Consider the following 23,240-nt stretch of genomic DNA (forward strand, 5'->3'; position numbering starts at 1 on the left):
TCAGTACAATACACTCTTTGTCTTAACAAATAGTTTGTCACAAATGTATTTATTGTCAACAAGTTGACTTGAAAATATATAATCAGTACAGTTATGCACATCTAGCCAAGCCAAGGGACTCTGTAGCAAAGTTTATTTGCAACCAACATTGTGTTTGTTTGGGAGCTGTCAATGGTGTTGACACCTAGTTACACATGTATCATCAAGAAACACAGAATGACTACAAACAGAATATTTGTTTATTAATCTACCAGTTCACTAGAATGGATGACATTTTTTTCTTTGTTAGAATTGTCTGAGAAAACGTTTGATTGACCTCAACATGTTAGGCCACTTTCACACAATTCTATGCCAAACCACCTCTGACACCGCCTGTCCAACTGCACTTCACCATGAGACTCCAGGGTCAGACAGAGCAGACTGAGGCACATTTCTTGGACATTATAGGTCAGTCAACAACACTCATACAGTACTGGGCTTTAGCCGTCCCATGTTGCCATTAGGAGGCAGAAAGTCAATATCCCCCCTCACTGTTTCTGTAGGCAGTGCGGTTTGTCATTTTTGATCTTGTATTCATCCAGTGTTCTTCCTTATCTTTTTTCCCTTTGACACTTGCTTTTGACAAGGTTTAGTATGAAAAGGTACAAAGACATAAATGATCAAAAAATAAAGTTAAAACTTGAAAATATAATATTGCTGGTTCAGTATGGTCCTAGAGTCCATATCCTCTAAATCATATTCAAAAGTGGTCAGGAATAGTCTTCAGCGCCTCTTCTGGGTCTCTGGTTACGTCCACATTCTACAACAACAACAACACAAATGGAGTCACACCGTTGGATTTGTGGAATCTCTTATAAGATTTTCATATTGTGCTTGGAATAAATTGATATATTTTGTAAAGCTTACCCCAGGTCTCTCTCTGTGCGTGTTGACTGCCTCAATGTTTAGGCAAATATGCTCCACTCTACACCCTGTACCAGGAGAAAGAGATATGAGTGAAATTGTTGGATAAAATTACAGCATATGAATTTGTTAAAGTCCATTTTGACAACAACTTACCATAGGCCACCGGTGTAAGTTTGAACACCGTATGAAGAGGGCATTTTAGGTATGGCAACTCATCTGTGGGAAAACAAAGTTGTACATGTCTCTAGTCCAGCGCGCATGCGAGATTTGGTTCTGGGTGACGAGATAATCTTGGATATGACCAACATCATTACCACAAGACAATGCCAAATAAATCCATATCTTGTTGGACTGTTATCCTACTGTAAAGTACCTGCGGTTTTGTCTAGTAAGTAGGCAAGCAGGCAACGCATGACGGCTTGGTGACACACGACCAGCACATTCTCCTGTCTCTCCAGCTCCATGATGACTGGCTCCAGACGGTGGACCAGGTCTTCATATGACTGTGGTAGAGAGAGGAAAAGGAATCGTACCAGGAAATGTACCTTTTTCACACTATTTCACCAACCTGAACCACACCATGCTTTCTATTTTCTTTCCTTCCTTACCAGCTCGGCTTGGTTCGTGCTGGAAAGGTTTGAATACCTGAGCCGACAAGGTGAAAAATCTGTTGATGTGCCCTTGAGCAAGGCACTTAACCCTAATTTGCTCCAGGGCTGACGTACTGCTATGGCTGACCCACACATGGTCCTCTGTAGCTCAATTGGTAGAGCATGGCGCTTGTAACGCCAGGGTAGTGGGTTCGATCCCCGGGACCACCCATACGTAAAAATGTATGCGCACATGACTGTAAGTCGCTTTGGATAAAAGCGTCTGCTAAATGGCATGTTATTATTATTATTATTATTATTTCACTACGCCTATCCGGTGTATGTGACAATAAAAAACATAATTTTTAATTATCTTTCCCAGTCACTCAGATCCACCTCTACTAGGGTAGCTATGTGTTGTACTAAGATGGCTAGGTGTTGTACTAAGATGGCTAGGTGTTGTACTAAGATGGCTAGGTGTTGTACTAAGATGGCTAGGTGTTTTACTAGGATGGCTAGGTGTTGTACTAAGATGGCTAGGCGTTGTACTAATATGCTAAAGTAGGTGTTGTACTAAGATGGATAGGCGTTGTACTAAGATGGCTAGGTGTTGTACTAAGATCGCTAGGTGTTGTACTAAGATGGCTAAAGTAGGTGTTGTACTAAGATCGCTAGGTGTTGTACTAAAATGGCTAGGCGTTGTCCTAAGATGGCTAAAGTAGGTGTTGTACTAAGATCGCTAGGTGTTGTACTAAGATGGCTAAAGAAGGTGTTGCACTAAGATCACTAGGTGTTGTACAAAGATGGCTAGGCGTTGTACTAAGATGGCTAAAGTAGGTGTTGTACTAAGATGGCTAGGTGTTGTACTAAGATAGCTAGGCGTTGTACTAAGATGGCTAGGTGTTGTACTAAGATGGCTAGACGTTGTACTAAGATGGCTAGGTGTTGTACTAAGATGGCTAGGCGTTGTACTAAGATGGCTAAAGTAGGTGTTGTACTAAGATCGCTAGGTGTTGTACTAAAATGGCTAGGCGTTGTACTAAGATGGCTAAAGTAGGTGTTGTACTAAGATCGCTAGGTGTTGTACTAAGATGGCTAGGTGTTGTACTAAGATGGCTAGGTGTTGTACTAAGATGGCTAGACGTTGTACTAAGATGGCTAGGTGTTGTACTAAGATGGCTAGGCATTGTACTAAGATGGCTAGGTGTTGTACTAAGATCGCTAGGTGTTGTACTAAGATGGCTAGGTGTTGTACTAGGATGGCTAAAGTAGGCGTTGTACTAAGATGGCTAGGTGTTGTACTAAAATGGCTAGGTGTTGTACTAAGATTGCTAGGTGTTGTACTAAGATGGTAAGGTGTTGTACTTGGATGGCTAAAGTAGGTGTTGTACTAAGATCGCTAGGTGTTGTACTAAGATCAGCACAGTTTGTCTGAGTAATGTACAGTGTATGTATATTTTGTGTGTATTTGGTAAGCAGTGTGTGGTGAATTAAGACAGGTCCTACCTCACCCTTGGGGTAACGGTACCGGTACTTGTCCTGGTCTCTCAGTGCAAACTCTTCTGGGTGGTTCTCCTGGATATCCTCGTATGTCAACTCCTCACACACACCCTGATGAGGAACGGACGGTGCAGGGAAGATGTCAGTGAGTGGTACAGGCATGCACAATGATGAGTAAACTATCCCGAGACCGGAAGACTTGCATTAGCTCTTCGGGGCAATGCATTGACTTTAGCTCAGTAGGCTACTACTTACAGTAGGCTACTACTTTACCCCAGTTGGTCACGCATTCACTGTAAACTGTATACATGCGTTACACACTCACATAAAATGTATGCTTAAACTCAACAGTAAACAGTGATTAAATGCATCAATCTTGTTTAACTCAGCAGTAAATAGTGATTAAATGCATCAATCTCGTTTAAACTCAGCAGTAAACAGTGACTTACTGCATCAATCTTGTTTAAACTCAACAGTAAACAGTGACTTACTGCATCAATCTCGTTTGAACTCAGCAGTAAACAGTGATTAAATGCATCAATCTCATTTCAACTCAACAGTAAACAGTGATTAAATGGATCAATCTCGTTTAAACACAACAGTAAACAGTGACTTACTGCATCAATCTCGTTTAAACTCAACAGTAAACAGTGATTAAATGCATACATTTTGTTTAAACTCAGCAGTAAACAGTGACTTACTGCATCGATCTCATTTAAATTCAGCAGTAAAACAGTGACTTACTGCATCAATCTCTTTTAAATTCAGCAGTAAACAGTGACTTACTGCGTCAATCTAATTTAAACTCAGCAGTAAACAGTGATTTACTGCATCAATCTCATTTAAACTCAGCAGTAAACAGTGACTTACTGCATCAATCTCATTGAGAGCCTTCCACTGTTCGTATGGGATCCCCAGATGCTCTGCAGTCTGGATGGTCCTCTTCATATGGCTGGTCCACACCTTCAGATCCTTTATATGCTGGCCCTTGATGAAGCCCCCCAGGGCAGTGGCATACTACAGGGACAGACCATGTTCACAGGGAGTGTGTGTGGGGGGGGTGATTGTTTACACAATAATTTACTATAGAAGAATGCTTTGTTGTCCATTTTCTTTGCGGATAATTAAATGTGATCTTTTTGCTTTCAACCCAACCCCTTGAGACACATATACAGTGGGGAGAACAAGTATTTGATACACAGCCGATTTTGCAGGTTTTCCTACTTACAAAGCATGTAGAGGTCTGTAATTTTTTATCATAGGTACACTTCAACTGTGAGAGACGGAATCTAAAACAAAAATCCAGAAAATCACATTGTATGATTTTTAAGTAATTATTTTGCATTTTATTGCATGACATAAGTATTTGATACATCAGAAGAGCAGAACTTAATATTTGGTACAGAAACCTTTGTTTGCAATTACAGAGATCATACGTTTCCTGTAGGTCTTGACCAGGTTTGCACACACTGCAGCAGGGATTTTGGCCCACTCCTCCATACAGACCTTCTCCAGATCCTTCAGGTTTCGGGGCTGTCGCTGGGCAATACGGACTTTCAGCTTCCTCCAAATTTTCTATTGGGTTCAGGTCTGGAGACTGGCTAGGCCACTCCAGGACCTTGACATGCTTCTTACGGAGCCACTCCTTAGTTGCCCTGGCTGTGTGTTTCGGGTCGTTGTCATGCTGGAAGACCCAGCCACGACCCATCTTCAAAGCTCTTACTGAAGGAAGGAGGTTGTTGGCCAAGATCTCGCGATACATGGCCCCATCCATCCTCCCCTCAATACGGTGCAGTCGTCCTGTCCCCTTTGCAGAAAAGCATCCCCAAAGAATGATGTTTCCACCTCCATGCTTCACGGTTGGGATGGTGTTCTTGGGGTTGTACTCATCCTTCTTCTTCCTCCAAACACGGCGAGTGGAGTTTAGACCAAAAAGCTCTATTTTTGTCTCATCAGACTACATGACCTTCTCCCATTCCTCCTCTGGATCATCCAGATGGTCATTGGCAAACTTCAGACGGGCCTGGACATGCGCTGGCTTGAGCAGGGGGACCTTGCGTGCGCTGCAGGATTTTAATCCATGACGGCGTAGTGTGTTACTAATGGTTTTCTTGGAGACTGTGGTCCCAGCTCTCTTCAGGTCATTGTCCAGGTCCTGCCGTGTAGTTCTGGGCTGATCCCTCACCTTCCTCATGATCATTGATGCCCCACGAGGTGAGATCTTGCATGGAGCACCAGACCGAGGGTGATTGACCGTCATCTTGAACTTCTTCTATTTTCTAATAATTGCGCCAACAGTTGTTGCCTTCTCACCAAGTTGCTTGCCTATTGTCCTGTAGCCCATCCCAGCCTTGTGCAGGTCTACAATTTTATCCCTGATATCCTTACACAGCTCTCTGGTCTTGGCCATTGTGGAGAGGTTGGAGTCTGTTTGATTGAGTGTGTGGACAGGTGTCTTTTATACAGGTAACGAGTTCAAACAGGTGCAGTTAATACAGGTAATGAGTGGAGAACAGGAGGGCTTCTTAAAGAAAAACTAACAGGTCTGTGAGAGCCGGAATTCTTACTGGTTGGTAGGTGATCAAATACTTATGTCATGCAATAAAATGCAAATTAATTACTTAAAAATCATACATTGTGATTTTCTGGATTTTGTTTTAGATTCCGTCTCTCACAGTTGAAGTGTACCTATGATTAAAATTACAGACCTCTACATGCTTTGTAAGTAGGAAAACCTGCAAAATCGGCAGTGTATCAAATACTTGTTCTCCCCACTGTACTGTATGTCACATGCACCAAGCTTTATGGTTTTTTTCTTGTCTACATAAGGCACGGCCCAATACATTAAGTAATTGGGTGGGACAATAGCATTATATCTGGATTAAAACAACGATGTAATATTAGTCTCTGGTGACAGGCTAAATATGAGAATGTTAGCTGATTAGGTTCTGGGAGCCGAGATTCATGTCATATACACAGAGGCTGTGTGGCCTACTGACCTTGTGACCCCTGGGAGAGAGTCCTGAGTCTCCCCCAATGCGACCCAGCAGGTTCAGCTCGCTCTCCCCGTGGCGGCTCAAGTAGATAGAGCGCGGCGTGACGTGGATGTTCATGAGATAGTAGACGATCCGGCTCTGGATGTGGTCCTGCACACGGTTCACCAGGTACCTAGAGCCCACGTTGAAGATCTTGATGTAAGACAGGTGCCTTTGTATGAGAAATATAGAGAGACACATAGGGAGACAATTATTATTTAAGACAGGTGCAGACACAATAACATGTAGGGGAAATACAGGAAAACAGAAGCAGAGATGGATTTTTTGTTAATCACAGGTATTGGATAACCAAGTATTGTTTTCAGTTTCGTTTTTAGTCTTTCTCTCATTTGGGGAGAGAAGCTGTTGGCATAAAGCCTGATCCCAGATTCTTTTTTTGACAATGACTATACAGGAGTTGGCAAGACGGCACAAACAGTTCTGGGACGTGGCTAGTCGGCACAGTCTGTTGAACTCTACCTGTCTTTCTCATCGTCTAAAGGCACATAGGTTTGCTTGTAGCACTCGATACGTTTCAGGAAGTCTGCCTGCGCCTCATCCTTGTCACAGTTCACATAGTCTGGGCTGCTCACCTTCACTTCCTGGGACAAAGGTCAGTGTCACAGTGTAGAGTTTAACATCTTGTAGAGTTTGGCATCTTAGAAACAGACAGCCCTTCGGTATTTGAGAGTAAGGTTTGAGAGTAGACTTTCTCACCGTGATATTCTGTGCAATGATGTCTGGATCATCACAAATGGACTCCACGAAGAATACCTGTAAGGAAAATTCAGTTGTGCTCATTATTTCAAAGGGGTTTTGTCCAGTTCAAATTGATCTTTAATGCATATCACCATTCTAATTTGTATTTAGCTGATACAGTGGTAGTAAAGTGTTTATTCATTATGTATAGTAGCAGTTACAGGACTGTCAGTCGGCCTGCACCTGAACCTGCCTTGTAGCCTTTTTCCTTGGAAAAGCTCACAATGGATATCCTCCTCTCCCGTGTTGTGTTGGTGGCATCAAACACCTGGAGGGAAGAGGAGAGTAATTTGAGAGAAAATATATTTTAATCTACTGTACAGATGTAGGATCTTAATTGTATCACTATTTTGATGCTGAGCATTTTCCTGTGTATTTGAGTTTTAAAAAGTATTCTATAGTTTGTCATTTCCACTTTAGAATTTCAGACTTGATTTTCCCTAACGAAAAATGTATCAACCCCTACAAAAATGTCAATGAATTATAATTCACATAGAAATTCAAATTTCTGTTGCTGCAGGATTATTTTCCTGCTGTAGCAAACTGGCTCAAATTAAGATCCTACATCTGTACATTCCAGTCAATGTAGCAGAACATTGTGGACTTCTGATGCTAGGAGCAGCTGTGGGCACAGTGCAATGTTCCCTCAAAAGATTTTCGGCACTGAGCAAATTTCAGGTCTGCTGAGCACAAACTTGAACTTTGTGAAAATTCTGTGCAACTTCCAGCGCGAGTTTACTGTGAACACTGAGGCTGTACCCGCTTTAAGTTACAGTTTTAACAGGGCCAAGTAGGCTACTGTGGCTATTTGATCATAATGTAGGCCTACCAGAGTGGCCTACCATCAAAAACAATGGAGAAAATTCATCCCATTACATTTTAACATGGAAATAGCTGTTCAATCATTCAGCCTACAGTAGCAGCCAATGTGTGGTGTTCAATGTAGGCCTACATTCCATGAGACTTTTGAAAAAAAACATGCAGGGCTTGACATTAACCTGTTTATCCACTTGTTCATCAGACAAGGAGGTGACTGAACATTTTGTTGTGTTGTTTGATGCAAGAAACCACTTTACAAAATAAAATACCATTATTACAGAGAATCAGGCAAATTATGCTACCCTCTGCCTATTGGCTACTTAGCTTCTTCAAGCCTGTCTCAAAATACAACACTGCCCCTTTAAGACAAAAAAAAGCTCTTTACCTGACTCACTTTTCTTGTAGAAGGCAATCACTCCCCTATTGCTGACTACAAATTATCTATAACTGGGCTAATAACTCACTAACTAGCAAAGGATATGAACAAAATGTGCACACGTTGCTACATGCTGCTCTCGCTTTGATCTCCAAACAAGCGTATCTACTCATGACCCCTCATGCTGTAAACACAGTCCAGTTCAAAGTAAACTGCACAGGACCATATATGGCAATGGTCTATTTGCATATAGGCCTACTGCAGCTCTGATTGTTTATGCCGCACCTGTCTGTGTAGAGTACGGGCTGAGTAGTGCGTGTCAATGCGATAGAATCCTACTCTGATGCGTTCTGCCTACAACAAAATCTCTTGCATAGTTTGTTTTGTTTTGGTATGTTGCATTGAAAGTGGCTAATATTGCGTTGATTCGATCACAATTGCTACAGTAAAGGGAAATGTTAATAGTGTTATCAGGGAAAATTCTAGAACAGTGGTCACCAACCTTTTCTGAGTCAAGATCACTTTCATTTTTAACATGACTTAAAAAAACGTAAGCCTATGCAACATGAACCTATTAAAAACAGTACTGTAGCAATGAGGTTCGTGCAGTAAGCTATAGGCCCAATACATTACTGTATCACCGCATATATTATCACTGTATTGTTGTTGTGGAAATAGGAAGAACGCACATTTTATGGCTTATAAAAGTGTTGAATACAAAGTGTTGACGCTGCTGAGTAAGAACTTAAACATGAACTAACTTCTAAAAACAGCAGCTCTTTGCTGTATTCGTTGACAGTCTCTCTCTAGTCATGGTAAGGGTAGGTGGTAAGGATAGTAAGGGTAGGTAACAACACATCTTCCACACTGATCCTCAACAGGGGGACCCCTCAGGGGTGCGTGCTCAGTCCCCTCCTCTACTCCCTGTTCACCCATGACTGCATGGCCAGGCACGACTCCAACACCATCATTAAGTTTGCCGACGACACAACAGTGGTAGGCCTGATCACCGACAACGATGAGACAGCCTATAGGGAGGAGGTCAGATATCTGGCCTTGTGGTGCCAGGATAACAACCTCTCCCTCAACATGATCAAGACAAAGGAGATGATTGTGGACTACAGGAAAAAGAGGTCCGAGCACGCCCCCATTCTCATCGACGGGGCTGTAGTGTAGCAGGTTGAGAGCTTCAAGTTCCTTGGTGTCCACATCCCCAACAACCTATCACGGTCCAAACACACCAAGACAGTCGTGAAGAGGGCACGACAAAGCCTATTCCCGCTCAGGAGACTGAAAAGATTTGGCATGGGTCCTCAGATCCTCAAAAAGTGCTACAGCTGCACCATCGAGAGCATCCTGACTGGTTGCATCAATGGCAACTGCTCGGCCTCCGACCGTAAGGCACTACAGAGGGTAGTGCGTACGGCCCAGTACATCACTGGGGCCAAGCTTCCTGCCATCCAGGACCTCTATACCAGGAGGTGTCAGAGGAAGGCCCTAAAAATGGTAAAAGAAGCCTTTTGGACCAAGTCTAGGTCCAAAAGGCTTCTTAACAGCTTCTATCCCCCAAGCCATAAGACTCCTGAACATCTAATCAAATTTGTACACCCTATCTATTTTTTATTTAACACTTTTTCTTAAAACTGCATTGTTGGTTAAGGGCTTGTAAGTAAGCATTTCACTGTAAGGTCTACTACACCTGTTGTATTCGGCGCATGTGACAAGTAAGATTTGATTTGATTTGATTGTTTTTATTTTAAACATTTTGAAATCTCACAGGATCAATTTTGCTGTAGCTTTCTTTTATGCCTGCTACGTTACTGCAGACACGTAATCTGAGCCATCCAATTGGCCAGCGGTAGGCCTATAGTGCACTTGATTTGCTCTCTCCGGGCCCGCCAGAAAGCAGAGTTTGTACCTTCAGACACATGAAATGGTTCAAAATGGCAACTGTTCGCCTACTTGGCGCGCAGGGCAACTGAATCGGGTGCACCTACCACCAACAGCCTGAGACTACTAAAACAAAATAAAAACACAAGGCTTTATCATTGGGTTTTTACCTAAATGTTTGGCAATCAACTAGGAATGCCTTGGAGATTGACCAGTCAATCGCGATCGACCGGTTGGTGACCACCGCTCTAGAAAGTTGAGTGAAGTTCAATCTCGTGCTTCTCTCGGTGGGCTGATATTTCTTCTGCATGGCAGCCTCGAGGTAGCTGAGGAGCAGTCCCGGGGGAGCTGAGCACCCGCCGTTTAGAGGGAACATTGGCACAGTGTATATTACTTTAACCTTAATTTAATCTGTAAATCCCATAGCGCAAGGTTTTCCAAACTCGGTCCTGGGGCCCCCCCTGCGTGCACATTTTGTTTTTTGCCCAAGCACTACACAGCTGATTAAAATAACCAACTCGTCATCAAGCTTTGATTATTTGAATCAGCTGTGTAGTGCTAGGGCAAAAAACAAAACGTGCACCGAGAGGTGGGGGGCCCAGGACCGAGTTCGGGAAACTCTGCAATAAAGGTCAAAAGCTCTTTTTACCCATGGGGACCTAGAAGTGTCCAGTATATCATGTACAGTGTGTCTGTACAGTATGTCTGTACAGTATGTCTGAAGTTCAATGCCCTGTCCACCCTGAGTATGTCTCAGTCATGTGTAAGAGGTGTGGTGTGTTTGCCCTATTGACAGTCAGCTCAGAGGAGCAGTTTTAAATAGTCCTCTTACTCACGGCTACTTGTCCATGTTCCTTCGAGAAGTAGATAACTACATCTTTAAGGGCATTTGTAGCGCAGGCCCTGAGAAAGAAAATACAATGAGAAATCATAGGATTAACAAACCACAGAAAGATCAATCACACAGCACAAAAGGACATAGCAATTCAATCGTTACATAATACTATACACAAACCGCCACAGTCCTAGTCTGCGTCCGAAATGTCACCCTATTTCCTATATAGTGCACTGCTACTTTGACCATGCCCAGAAAGTAGTGGAAAAGTAGAGCGTTATAGGGAAAAGGGTGCCATTTCAGACACAGACCTGCCCATAGCTTCATCACATAGATAGAGCAACCCCTCAAACCTGAGGAATCTCTTACCTGCGTATCTGCATGGCCTCCTCATTGTCCGGTCTGAAGAATTCAAAGCTCTTGTAGCTCTGGACTGCTTCCCTGCGATACTGGCCCAAGTTGAAGACTAGACGATAGGTGATTGATGATAGAAGATAGAGGATAGATAAGGGAAAGACAATCAACTCCAGTCCTCATTGACGTGTATAAGTACTCAAGCACACCTGAGGTCATTTAACTCAGATAGTGTGTGGGTGTGAACTGACCCTTTGTTGGAACCCCTATCCAGTTGAGGTAGCGGGAGAGCTTCTTGGATATGTATGTCTTCCCCCTGGCAGGCAGTCCAACCATCACAATAAGAGTGGGGGAGTTGGTGAGCTGGGGCACGGAGGCTGGGGATAAACAAGATAGACCTTAGGAATCTACTGTACATGCCTGGTAGGTAAATAGAATGGTTTTCTGTGAAAACTTTTAACAAGGCACAAATCAATGGTGAGAGTAAACACTTACACACACAGTGAGTGTGTGTGTGCATGCGTGTGTGTACCAAGTACCGAGGTAATCCTCACCATCTCCTCAAGAGAGAGGACACCAGGGGACAGAGATATCAAATATCTGTTAACCAGAGCACACTTATCAGATGAGTCATCTCCCAACGGGCAAGGATTGGTTGAGTCCTCATTGTTACCATGTTATGTCTTACTTACCTCGTCAACAGGATCGCCAGAGGTAATGTGTTCTGCATAATAATCCTAGAGTAATTAGCCAACTCCTTTAAGAGTGTAAGACTACTTCAGAATATACCCTGAGAACCACAAAGTATCCCATGCAGCCAGTCACATCGGTGACAACACCACCCTGGGACAAGTGTGGCATTGCAGACAGTACCAGCATTAAGTATCTCTTGTTCAGCATGAGATTTCATCATATAAATAAAATAACTGTCAAAGTATGTGGAACAGAATCATCAGACCTCTCAATAAAGTCATGCTCAAACTGTATATATATCCACACAATGCATCAGATATAATTTCACATGTCAGGAAGCAACTCCACTTAACTGAGACTTTAGAAGAGCGTCACAGCACAGTAGGTTGTAGGAGGGAGGATATAGGAGAACCAGGACGTATTGAAGGATATAGAAAGTGGTATTCTGTATGAATGGTGACTGACTGCAGCGTCAGTGTACAGTATCCATACCATACAGGTCACAGGACAATGTTAGATTAGGAAAGCAGAGAACAGGACTGGCCTACTTCTTCCACTGAGAGACAGCTGCCTGTCTGCCTGCCATGAGTGTGATTAACCTTATTCTTGCACATGGGGCATGGGGGAGGAGAGAGGGAAGCCATTGAACAGATCTAAGATTTATGCTAGGAAACAATCAATCATAGTCTTACATAGCAACAAGAACAAAACTTGAACACCCATCCACCTGTTGTTGAAGATAACTTTCCCGTGGCTTATACTAATGAATGAAGTAGGAAGTTGAGAGGAAAGAAGAGACAGAGAAGACAGACAGGAGAAGAGAAGGAGAGAGTGACAAAGAGAGAGAGAGAGAAACAGACAGAAACAGGAAGAAAAAGAGAATGTGAGAAAGAAAGAGCTTGACAGAAATTGGTTCTTCACACTTACAGCCTCTCCGGCGACTTAGCTTGCAGCCTCCCATCCCCAGCCAAGGCACCCATATCTTGAGCAGAGGAGTCTGCGTGAGCTCATTCTTCTCCTGTTCTGTGGTCATGTCGGCACTCGGCAGAGCCCAGACAGACAGAGTCATGCAACACAGCACAGTCCCCCTGGCCCTGTTCAGCGGAGCGAGTGTGTGCGAGGGAGACAAGAGGAGCAACACAGCCTCTTGCTTCAGTGAACTCTGGCGGGGTCACCTGACTGTTGCCAAGGAGCAGGAGGCAGAGGGGAGGCTGGAAGGGGAGGACCTCTAGGTGTGTGTCCCAAATGGCACCCGATTCCCTATATAATGCAATACTTTTGACCAGGGCCTATAGTGCTCTGGTCAAAAGTAGTGCACTATATAGGGAATTGGGTGCCATTTGGGACACATATGAGCTCTTTGATGCATGCTGTTTCACTGCTACTCAGCAGTTAGTGAGGAACATGGTCAGAGGCCAACTACTTTAGAGGGAACTAACATCTCCTGGGATATCAGCCGGTAGGGAGGTGGAATCACACAGTTACACAAGTCTGTGTTGTGGTGGTGACATGGTACTAAAGCATTAAATGTATCAGTCCTTTTGAAGATCAAGCTCATCAAAGAGTAACAGTTTACCATAGTTAACTGTTATGATGAAATGAACAAAACAATATATGTTGTGAAGATATAGTACAGTCGTGGTCAAAAGTTTTGAGAATGACACAAATACAAATTTTCACAAAGTCTGCTGCCTCAGTTTTGATGATGGCAATTTGCATATACTCCAGAATGCCATGGAGAGTGATCAGATTAATTGCAATTAATTGCAAAGTCCCTCTCTGCCATGAAAATGAACTTAATCCCCAAAAAACATTTCCACTGCATTTCAGCCCTGCCACAAAAGGACCAGCTGCCATCATGTCAGTGATTCTCTCGTTAACACAGGTGAGAGTGTTGACGAGGACAAGGCTGGAGATCACTCTGTCATGCTGATTGAGTTAGAATAACAGACTGGAAGCTTTAAAATGAGGGTTGTGCTTGAAATCATTGTTCTTCCTCTGTTAACCATGACTGGGATAAAGTCCCCTTTCCGATTGTTTGGGGCATCCGGAAAACACCTTGTCCGGGGAAGACAAGGTGAGCGCTACCATCAGTCCTGTGTCATGCCAACAGTAAAGCATCCTGAGACCATTCATGTGTGTGGTTGCTTCTCAGCCAAGGGAGTGGGCTCACTCACAATTTTGCCTAAGAACACAGCATGAATAAAGAATGGTACCAACACATCCTCCGAGAGCAACTTCTCCCAACCATCCAAGAACAGTTTGGTGACGACCAATGCCTTTTCCAGCATGATGGAGCACTTTGCCATAAGGCAAAAGTGATAACTAAGTGGCTCTGGGAACAAAACATCGACATTTTGGGTCCATGGCCAGGAATCTCCCCAGAGGCGGGTGGACAAACAAAAACCCACAGATTCTGACAAACTCCAAGCATTGATTATGCAAGAATGGGCTGCCATCAGTCAGGATGTGGCCCAGAAATTAATTGACAGCATGCCAGGGCGGATTGCAGAGGTCTTGAAAAATAAGGGTCAACACTGCAAATATTGTCTCTTTGTATAAACGTAATGTAATTGTCAATAAAAGCCTTTGACACTTATGGAATGCTTGTAATTATACTTCAGTATACCATAGTAACATCTGACAAAAATATCTCATAACACTGAAGCAGCGAACTTTGTGAAGACCAATACTTGTGTCATTCTCAAAACCTTTGACCACGACTGTACATATATGTCGCTTGATATGTATTTGGCGACAGTGTGGTGTTGCTCAATTGTACCACAAGGTGGCAGTTGGAAGTCAGAGTTCACAGTTCCCTTTTGAAATGTTAAAAGGGGAAAGATCAACTGGCTCTGTGTTACAGACACCCTCACTTGTCTGTAGCCTGTAGGTAGCAAATAAACAGACAAAACAGCTGCTTCCTATGTTTTCTGCTGTCTTTCCACTCTGGTGCAATTATTCTCCTTCAGACAATATCTGACTTTGTTGACAGTGGTTCAAGAGGTTACCAAGGTAATGAGGCACTAACCTGATTAAAGAATTAGACAACTGACAACCTATGAGACATGGACAGTCCCTGATCTGATCTCATTACAACTTAATGCAGTGGAGTATTAAAGGGAAGAGGCGTCATGGGTTAGATAATGTCATAAATAGATCATGTAGCCTCCCAGCAGGCGAGCAAAACTGTTTGAAATGACGTCCTTACTACACCATTACAACCTGGTTGCAAACTAGTTGTATTGACGTCATTTCAACCAGCTTTTCCCGCTGGGCATTGTTACCCACTCAATTCTTATTAATGTTATACCCATATATTCTTAGAAAACAGGGTGCTATCTAGAACCTTCTTTGGCTGTCCCAATAGGAGAACCCTTTGAAGAACGCTTTTTGGTTCCAAGTAGAGCCCTTCGGGGTTCTACATGAACCCAAAAGAGTTCTACCTGGAACCAAAAAGGGTTCTCCTATGGGGATAGCCAAAGAACCCTTTTGGAACCCTTTTTTCTAAGAGTGTAGGCCTACCGTTTAGTATCAGGTTTTACATACAGTGGCAACATTGTTTAGACATTTCCACTGTGGGGTTTGCTGTAATAATTTTTTACTTAGACATGCAGTAACTTACCAAGGCTGAAGTGGGCATTGGAACAGGATACTTTTGAATAAAACGTTGTGGTCAAATTCTAACAGAGACAGACAGACAGTTAGTTTGGCAATTAGTCTGACAATGTCTTGGCCTCTGCTTTTACTCCGCAACAGAAAATGTCATTCCCATAACACAGCTGGACATTCTGCATCTAAGTGTCAGACCTCAAACCAACTGTTAACCTACCTAACTGACCATATTCTGGGCAAATCGTACCGTAGGCCTATTGTGAGTTGGCATATGTTAAAAAGGTTAAGTAGCAAACCTGATATTCTGCAGTACAGACAATGTTTATGCCTTTCAGCAACAGTAATGACCACAGTGTCTAGATCTGTTTTTGTTAGTAGAGCCCAGGAGAGGAGAGAGAGGAACATGCTATCCCTGCTGGCTGAGCGTTTGGCCTGGCAGGAATTTAGCATGGCCTCCCTGCTCCCAATAGAATGACAGGGATAGATAGCACTGTAGCTGCTGAGCAATGAGCTATGATTGGGCAGCTGCTGTAAACCACTGCTAAGTGTGTTCCTGAAAACACACTGTACTTAAAGGTCCAATGCAGCTATTTGTATCTTAATATCAAATCCTTTTTAGGTAACAATATAGTCCCTTACTGTGATTGTTTTCAATTAAAATGGTCAAAAAGAAACAAAAACAGTAGCCGTCTTTTCAAACAGTTCTTGCACTAAAAGTGCATTACCATAATTTTCACCATTTCACAATATTATTACAACCTCATAGTGTGGAAATACAGTGCCTTCGGAAAGTATTCAGACCCCTTGACATTTTGTTTTGTTACAGCCTTATTCTAAAATGGATTAAATAAATAAAACATCCTCAGCAATCTACATACAATACCCCATAATGACAAAGACAAAACGATATTTTAGAAATTTTTGCAAATGTATTAAAAATAAAAACAGAAATACCTTATTTACATAAGTATTCAGACCCTTTGCTATGAGACTCGGAATTGAGCTCAGGTGCAGGTCCTGTTTCCATTGATCATCCTTGAGATGTTTCTACAACTTCATTGGAGTCCACCTGTGGTAAATTCAATTGATTGGACATGATTTGGAAAGGCACACACCTGTCTATATAAGGTCACACAGTTGACAGTGCATGTCAGAGCAAAAACCAAGCCATGAGGTCGAAGGAATTGTCCGTCGAGCTCAGAGACAGTATTGTGTTGAGGCACAGATCTGGGGAAGGGTACCAAAACATTTCTGCAGCATTGAAGGTCCCCAAGAACACAATGGCCACCATCATTCTTAAATGGAAGAAGTTTGGAACCACCAAGACTCTTCCTAGAGCTGGCCGCTCAGCCAAACTGAGCAGAAGGGCCTTGGTCAGGGAGGTGACCAAGAACCTGATGGTCACCCTGACAGAGCTCTATACTTCCTCTGTGGAGATGGGAGAACCTTCCAGAAGGACAACCATCTCTGCAGCACTACACCAATCAGGCATTTATGGTAGAGTGACTGGACGGAAGCCACTCCTCAGTAAAAGGCACATGACAGCCCGCTTGGAGTTTGCCAAAAGGCACCTAAATCAATTTTCAATCAATTTTATTTTATATAGCCCTTCTTACATCAGCTAATATCTCGAAGTGCTGTACAGAAACCCAGCCTAAAACCCCAAACAGCTAGTAATGCAGGTGTAGAAGCAAGTCCTAAAGGACTCTCAGACCATGAGAAACAAGATTCTCTGGTCTGATGAAACCAGGATTGAACTCTTTGGCCTGAATGCCAAACGTCACTTCTGGAGGAAACCTGGCACCATCCCTACGGTGAAGCATGGTGGTGGCAGCATTATGCTGTGGGGATGTTTTTCAGCGGCAGGGACTGGGGGACTAGTCAGGATCGAGGCAAAGATGAACGGAGCAAAGTACAGAGAGATCCTTGATGAAAACCTGCTCCAGAGCGCTCAGGTCCTCAGACTGGGGCTAAGGTTCACCTTCCAACAGGACAACGACCCTAAGCACACAGCCAAGACAACTCAGGATGGGCTTCGGGACAAGTCTCTGAATGTCCTTGAGTTGGCCAGCCAGAGCCTGGACTTGAACCCGATCGAACATCTCTGGAGAGACCTGAAAATAGCTGTGCATCAACTCTCCCCATCCAACCTGACAGAGCTTGAGAGGATCTGCAGAGAAGAATGGGAGAAACTCCCCAAATACAGGTGTGCCAAGCTTGTAGCGTCATACCCAAGAAGACTCGAGGCTGTAATCGCTGCCAAAGGTGCTTCAACAAAGTACTGAGTAAAGGGTCTGAATACTTATGTAAATGTGATAATTCTGTTTTTTATTTTTAATAAATTAGCAAAAATATCTAAAATCCAATTTTTACTTTGTCATTATGGGGTATTGCGTACAGATTGATTGAAAAAACAACATTTAATCCATTTTAGAATAAGGCTGTAACCTAACAAAATGTGGAAAAAGTCAAGGGGTCAGAATACTTTCCGAAGGCACTGTATATATAAAACACAGGAAAATCACTTTTTTCACTGCACTTTAAGGTGGTTGAGGTTACATGCCATATGAAGATGGCATGAGATATTAAGATGGCAAGAGGGTTCATTACATTTTCGAGTTGGTTTATCCTTGAGCAAGACTCCTTAAGAAGACAGACCGTCCCGTTCCATAACCTGATCTGATCAGGTTCCATATGAAGGGTCCTGGTTGGGTAAATATCCCAATACGGTTGACTAACTTCATTCATTTATTCACATATAGGCTGCTAGCAGAAAACTGAACCCCATCCTAATTTGATCACTCTTTTGTTGCTAAGAATTTTTTATCAATCAAATCAAATCGTTGTGTACAGAGATTTGCAGATGTTATCGCAGGTGCTGCGAAGTGCTTGTGTTTCTAACTCCAACAGTGCAGTAATAATACCTAGCAATACAAAACAATATGCACATAATCAAATGAGTTAAAATAAATAAATAAAAAATATCAGAACGAGCAATGTCAGAGTCCGGAATATAAATAATAATAATAATAATATATATCACTTGATTTACACAACATGCCTACCACATTAATTGGATTGAGGTCTGGGCTTTGACTAGGACATTCCAAGACATTTCCCCTTAAACCACTCAAGTGTTGCTTTAGCAGTATGCTTAGGGTCATTGTCCTGCTGGAAGGTGAACCTCCATCCCAGTCTCAAATCTCTGGAAGACTGAAACAGGTTTCCCTCAAGAATTTCCCTGTATTTAGCGCCATCCATCATTCCTTCAATTCTGACCAATTACCCAGTCCCTGCCGATGAAAAACATCCCCGCAGCATGATGCTGCCACCATGCTTCACTGTGGGGATGGTGTTCTCGGGGTGATGAGAGGTGTTGGGTTTGCGCCAGGCATAGCGTTTTCCTTGATGGCCAAAAAGCTCAATTTTAGTCTCATCTGACCAGAGTACCTTCTTCCATATGTTTGGGGAGTCTCCCACATGGCTTTTGGCGAACACTAAACGTGTTTGCTTATTTTTTCATTTAGGCAATGGCTTTTTTCTGGCCACTCTTCCGTAAAGCCCAGCTCTGTGGAGTGTACGGCTTAAAGTGGTCCTATGGACAGATACTCCAATCTCCGCTGTGGAGCTTTGCAGCTCCTTCAGGGTTATCTTTGGTCTCTTTGTTGCTTCTCTGATTTATGCCCTCCTTGCCTGGTCCATTAATTTTGGTTGGTGGCCCTCTCTTGTCAGGTTTGTTGTGGTGCCATATTCTTTCAATTTTTTAAATAATGGATTTAATGGTGCACCGTGGGATGTTCAAAGTTTCTGATATTTTTTTATAACCCAACCCTGATCTGTACTTCTCCACAACATTGTCTCTGACCTGTTTGGAGAGCTCATGGTGTCGGTTGCTTGGTGGTGCCCCTTGCTTAGTGGTGTTGCAGACTCTGGGGCCTTTCAGAACGGGTGTATATATACTGAGATCATGTGACACTTAGATTGCACACAGGTGGACTTTATTTAATTAATTATGTGACTTCTGAAGGTAATTGGTTGCACCAGATCTTATTTAGGGACTTCATAGCAAAGGGGGTGAATACGTACGCACGCACCACTTTTCCGTTATTTATTTTTTAGAATTTTTTGAAACAAGTTATTTCTTTCATTTCACTTCACCAATTTGGACTATTTTGTGTATATCAATTACATGAAATTCAAATAAAAATCCATTTAAATTACAGGTTGTAATACAACAAAATAGGAAAAATGCCAAGGGGGATGAATACTTTGGCAAGGCACTGTATATGTATATATATATATATAAGTATGTAGACACCCCTTCAAATTAGTGGATTTGGCTATTTCAGCCACACCCGTTGCTGACAGGTGTATAGAATCGAGCACACAGCCATGCAATCTCCATAGACAAACATTGGGAGTAGAATGGCTTTACTGAAGGGCTCAGTGACTTTCAACATGGCACCTTCATAGGATGCCCCGGTCAACTGTAAGTGCTGTTATTGTGAAGTGGAAACTTCTAGGAGCAACAACGGCTCAGCCGCGAAGTGGTAGGCCACACAAGCTCACAGAACGGGACCGACAAGTGCTGAAGCGCATAGCGCTTAAAAATTGTCTGTCCTCGGATGCAACACTCACTACCGATTTCCAAACTGCCTCTGGAAGCAATGTCAGCACAATAACTGTTCGTCGGGAGCTTCATGAAATGGTTTTCCATGGCCGAGCAGCCGCACACAAGCCTAAGATCACCATGTGCAATGCCAAGCGTCGGCTGGAGTGGTGTAAAGCTCGCCGCCATTGGACTCTGGGGCAGTGGAAACACATTCTCTCAAGTGATGTATCACGCTTCACCATCTGGCAGTCCGACAGATGAGTCTGGGTTTGGCGGCTGCCAGGAGATCTCTACCTGCCCGAATGCATTGGTGGAGGAGGAATAATGGTATGGGGCTGTTTTTCATGCTTCTGGCTAAGCCCCTTAGTTCCAGTGAAGTGAAATCTTAACGCTACAGCATACAATGACATTCTTGACAATTCTGTGCTTCCAACTTTGTGGCAACAGTTTGGGGAAGGTCCTTTCTTGTTTCTGCAGATAATGCCCCCGTGCACAAAGCGAGGTCCATACAGAAATGGTTTGTCGAGATCGGTGTGGAAGAACTTGACTGGACTGCACAGAGCCCTGACCTCAACCCCATTTAATTCATTTGGGATGAATTGGATCGCCCGACCTCACTAATGCTCTTGTCGCTGAATGGAAGCAAGTCCCAGCAGCAAGGACTCCAACATCTAGTGGAAGCCTTCCCAGAAGAGTGGAGGCTGTTATAGCAGCAAAGGGGGGACCAACTCCATATAAATGCCCATGATTTTAGAATGAGGTGTCCACATATCTTTGGTAATGTGTAATGTAATGTGTGTGTATATATATATATATATATATATATATATATATATATATATATATATATATATATATATATATATATATATACTCAGTGTACAAAACATTAAGAACACTTTCCTAATATTGAGTTGCATCCCCCCGCCCCTCAATTCGTCGGGGCATGGGCTCTACAAGGTGTCAAATGCATTCCACAGTTGTGTCAAGTTGCCTGGATGTCCTTTCGGTGGTGGACTATTCTTGATACACACATGAAACTGTTTAGCGTGAAAAACCCAGCGGCGTTGCAGTTCTTGACACAAACCGGTGCGCCTGGCACCTACTACCATATTCCGTTCAATGGCACTTACATCTTTTGTCTTGCCCATTCACCCTCTGAATGGCACACATACAGAATCCATGTCTCAATGCTTAAAAATCCTTGTTTTATCTGTCTCCTCCCCTTCATCTACACTGATTGAAGTGGATTTAACAAGTGACATCAATAAGGGATCATAGTTTTCACCTGGATTCACCTTGTCAGTCTATGTCATTAAAAGAGCAGGTGTTCATAATGTTTTGTACACTCCTTGTGTAATGGTGTGTATAGACAGTATATGATTAGAAAAGGTGTGTACAGCAGTAGTTATATAGGATGAGTCTTGACTAGAATACAGTATACAAATATGAAGTGGATAAAACAGTATGTAAACAGTTCCTCCGTATTCAAGTTTTAAAAAGGCTTTTTTTCTGATACAAAAAATGTATCAACCCCTACAAACAATGTCCATTATTTATAATCCACATAATAATTCACATTTCCTGTTGCTGCAGGATTATTTTCCTGCTGTAGCAAACTGGCTCAAATTAAGATCCTACATCTGTAGCATTCATTCAGTGATAGGCTACTACTATATTGGACCATGCTAATCATGCTGTAACAGAGCACAAAGATGATAACACTACTGTATAAGGAAATAGAAGGACACAACAGAAGATACCAGAGTGACAGACAGACCTTCCCAAGACCTTTCCCATTTCGTCTGTGTGTCTATTCTTTCTAAATCAAGCCAGAGAAACCCAGAGAAGACGTTGAAACCCAGAGAAGACGTTGTCCGGTCTTTAGCACTGTCTGCTGTACTGTCTGAATCACAGAGTGCAACACCAATCCACCAAGTCTATTTTGCTCGCATGTATTTCTGTGCTGCTGCACTCAGCACCCTGAACAACATGTGCTCGTAACAACATGTGCATAGACATAACTGAACCAGCATAGTAAAGTTGGACTTTACTATACCATCTTAGAGCTTCCTACTCCTCTCTCTCAAGAGAGATAGTGCATGTTTATCAATGAATGCTCTCACCTGCGCTGTCACAGCGGCGCCTCATTATGTATTCCATATGGGGCAGTTCCATCCCTTCCAATATTCCCCCTCTCAGCTTGTCTGAGAGCAGGGTGCACGGTCTGAAGAAGACTTACTAATGCCTATGGGTCTGCTGTCAGATGCTCTTATTAATGTAACCAAAGCCCTCGGCCAAAGCATTCTCTCCCCCCTCAACACCTCCTCCCTCTTTCTACGACACATGGACATATGCTGAGATTGTCCTTTAATGTTTGCCAGGTCTTGGGTTCACCATTCACAACGTACACACACACACATACACACACACACACACATGCACACACACACAGCCAGGAGAGTGAGCTCATAACAGGAGCAAAGGTCACAGAGGGGATTTTAACCTTTACAACTCTGTGGCTTCACTTATCATTCAGACCTGTGTTTGAATAGCATTTAAAATCTTTCAAATACTATTAGCTTTAGCTTTAGCCTGCCTGTAGTGCCAGGTGGGCTGGTTTTACACTTCTGTGATTCTTCTATTGGTTCCATTGCACCAGCTAAGCTATTTTAAGTAATATCAAATAGTATTTGAACCCAGGTCAGCCACTTATCATGCACACGTGTGTCAAAGAGGGTTAATACACAGCAATTACTACAGGAGAACGTAAAGGACATGTAGGCCATGTCTTGAACTCTTGTTATTGTGTTCCATATACTACAGTTTCTCTGACAAGATGGCGCTGACAGACACGGTCGCCCTCTTTCTAGCTCCTAGCCAACTTTGCAGTAGTTTGTCTATTACTGCACTGTTGGAGCTAGAAACACAAGCATTTCGCTGCACCTGCGATAACATCTGCAAATCTGTGTACGTGACCAATACATTCTGATTTGATTTGAAAGGTTGTGTAACATTAAAAGTTTTGACAAAGTTCGAGGTAAGGATTTGTTTAATGACTGGAGCTTAGTATGTGCTTGCAGAACAATGGTAGTCTACAGACATGGTCAAATGTTTTGAGAATGACACAAAAACTGATTTTCACAAAGTCTGCTGCCTCAGTTTTGATTATGGATAATTGCATATACTCCATAATGTCATGAAGAGTGATCAGATGAATTGCAATTAATTGCAAAGTCCCTCTTTGCCATGAAAA

The 23,240-nt window shown here is 42.8% G+C and overlaps 1 protein-coding gene across 2 annotated transcripts; it reads right to left on the minus strand.

The window, feature by feature from the left end:
- Nucleotides 1-739: 739 nt before the first annotated feature.
- Nucleotides 740-22,162, minus strand: LOC311148372 (6-phosphofructo-2-kinase/fructose-2,6-bisphosphatase-like; the record flags this gene model as incomplete). Of its 2 annotated transcripts, none has more annotated exons than XM_084185324.1 (14): nucleotides 740-799; nucleotides 907-971; nucleotides 1,060-1,122; nucleotides 1,280-1,409; nucleotides 3,003-3,107; nucleotides 3,867-4,013; nucleotides 5,996-6,203; nucleotides 6,512-6,633; nucleotides 6,749-6,805; nucleotides 6,984-7,058; nucleotides 10,712-10,778; nucleotides 11,080-11,176; nucleotides 11,316-11,441; nucleotides 22,111-22,162. In XM_084185324.1, the coding sequence occupies 14 exons, from the start codon at nucleotides 22,160-22,162 to the stop codon at nucleotides 740-742; spliced, it is 1,374 nt and encodes a 457-aa protein (XP_084041450.1). The 2 variants fall into 2 exon arrangements, with proteins under 2 accessions (XP_084041450.1, XP_084041449.1); XM_084185323.1 differs by lacking the exon at nucleotides 22,111-22,162 and adding an exon at nucleotides 12,685-12,826.
- Between the last annotated feature and the right edge of the window lie 1,078 nt (nucleotides 22,163-23,240).

Source organism: Coregonus lavaretus (assembly GCF_964263955.1).
Source record: "Coregonus lavaretus genome assembly, chromosome: 20".
Lineage (NCBI taxonomy): Eukaryota > Metazoa > Chordata > Actinopteri > Salmoniformes > Salmonidae > Coregonus > Coregonus lavaretus.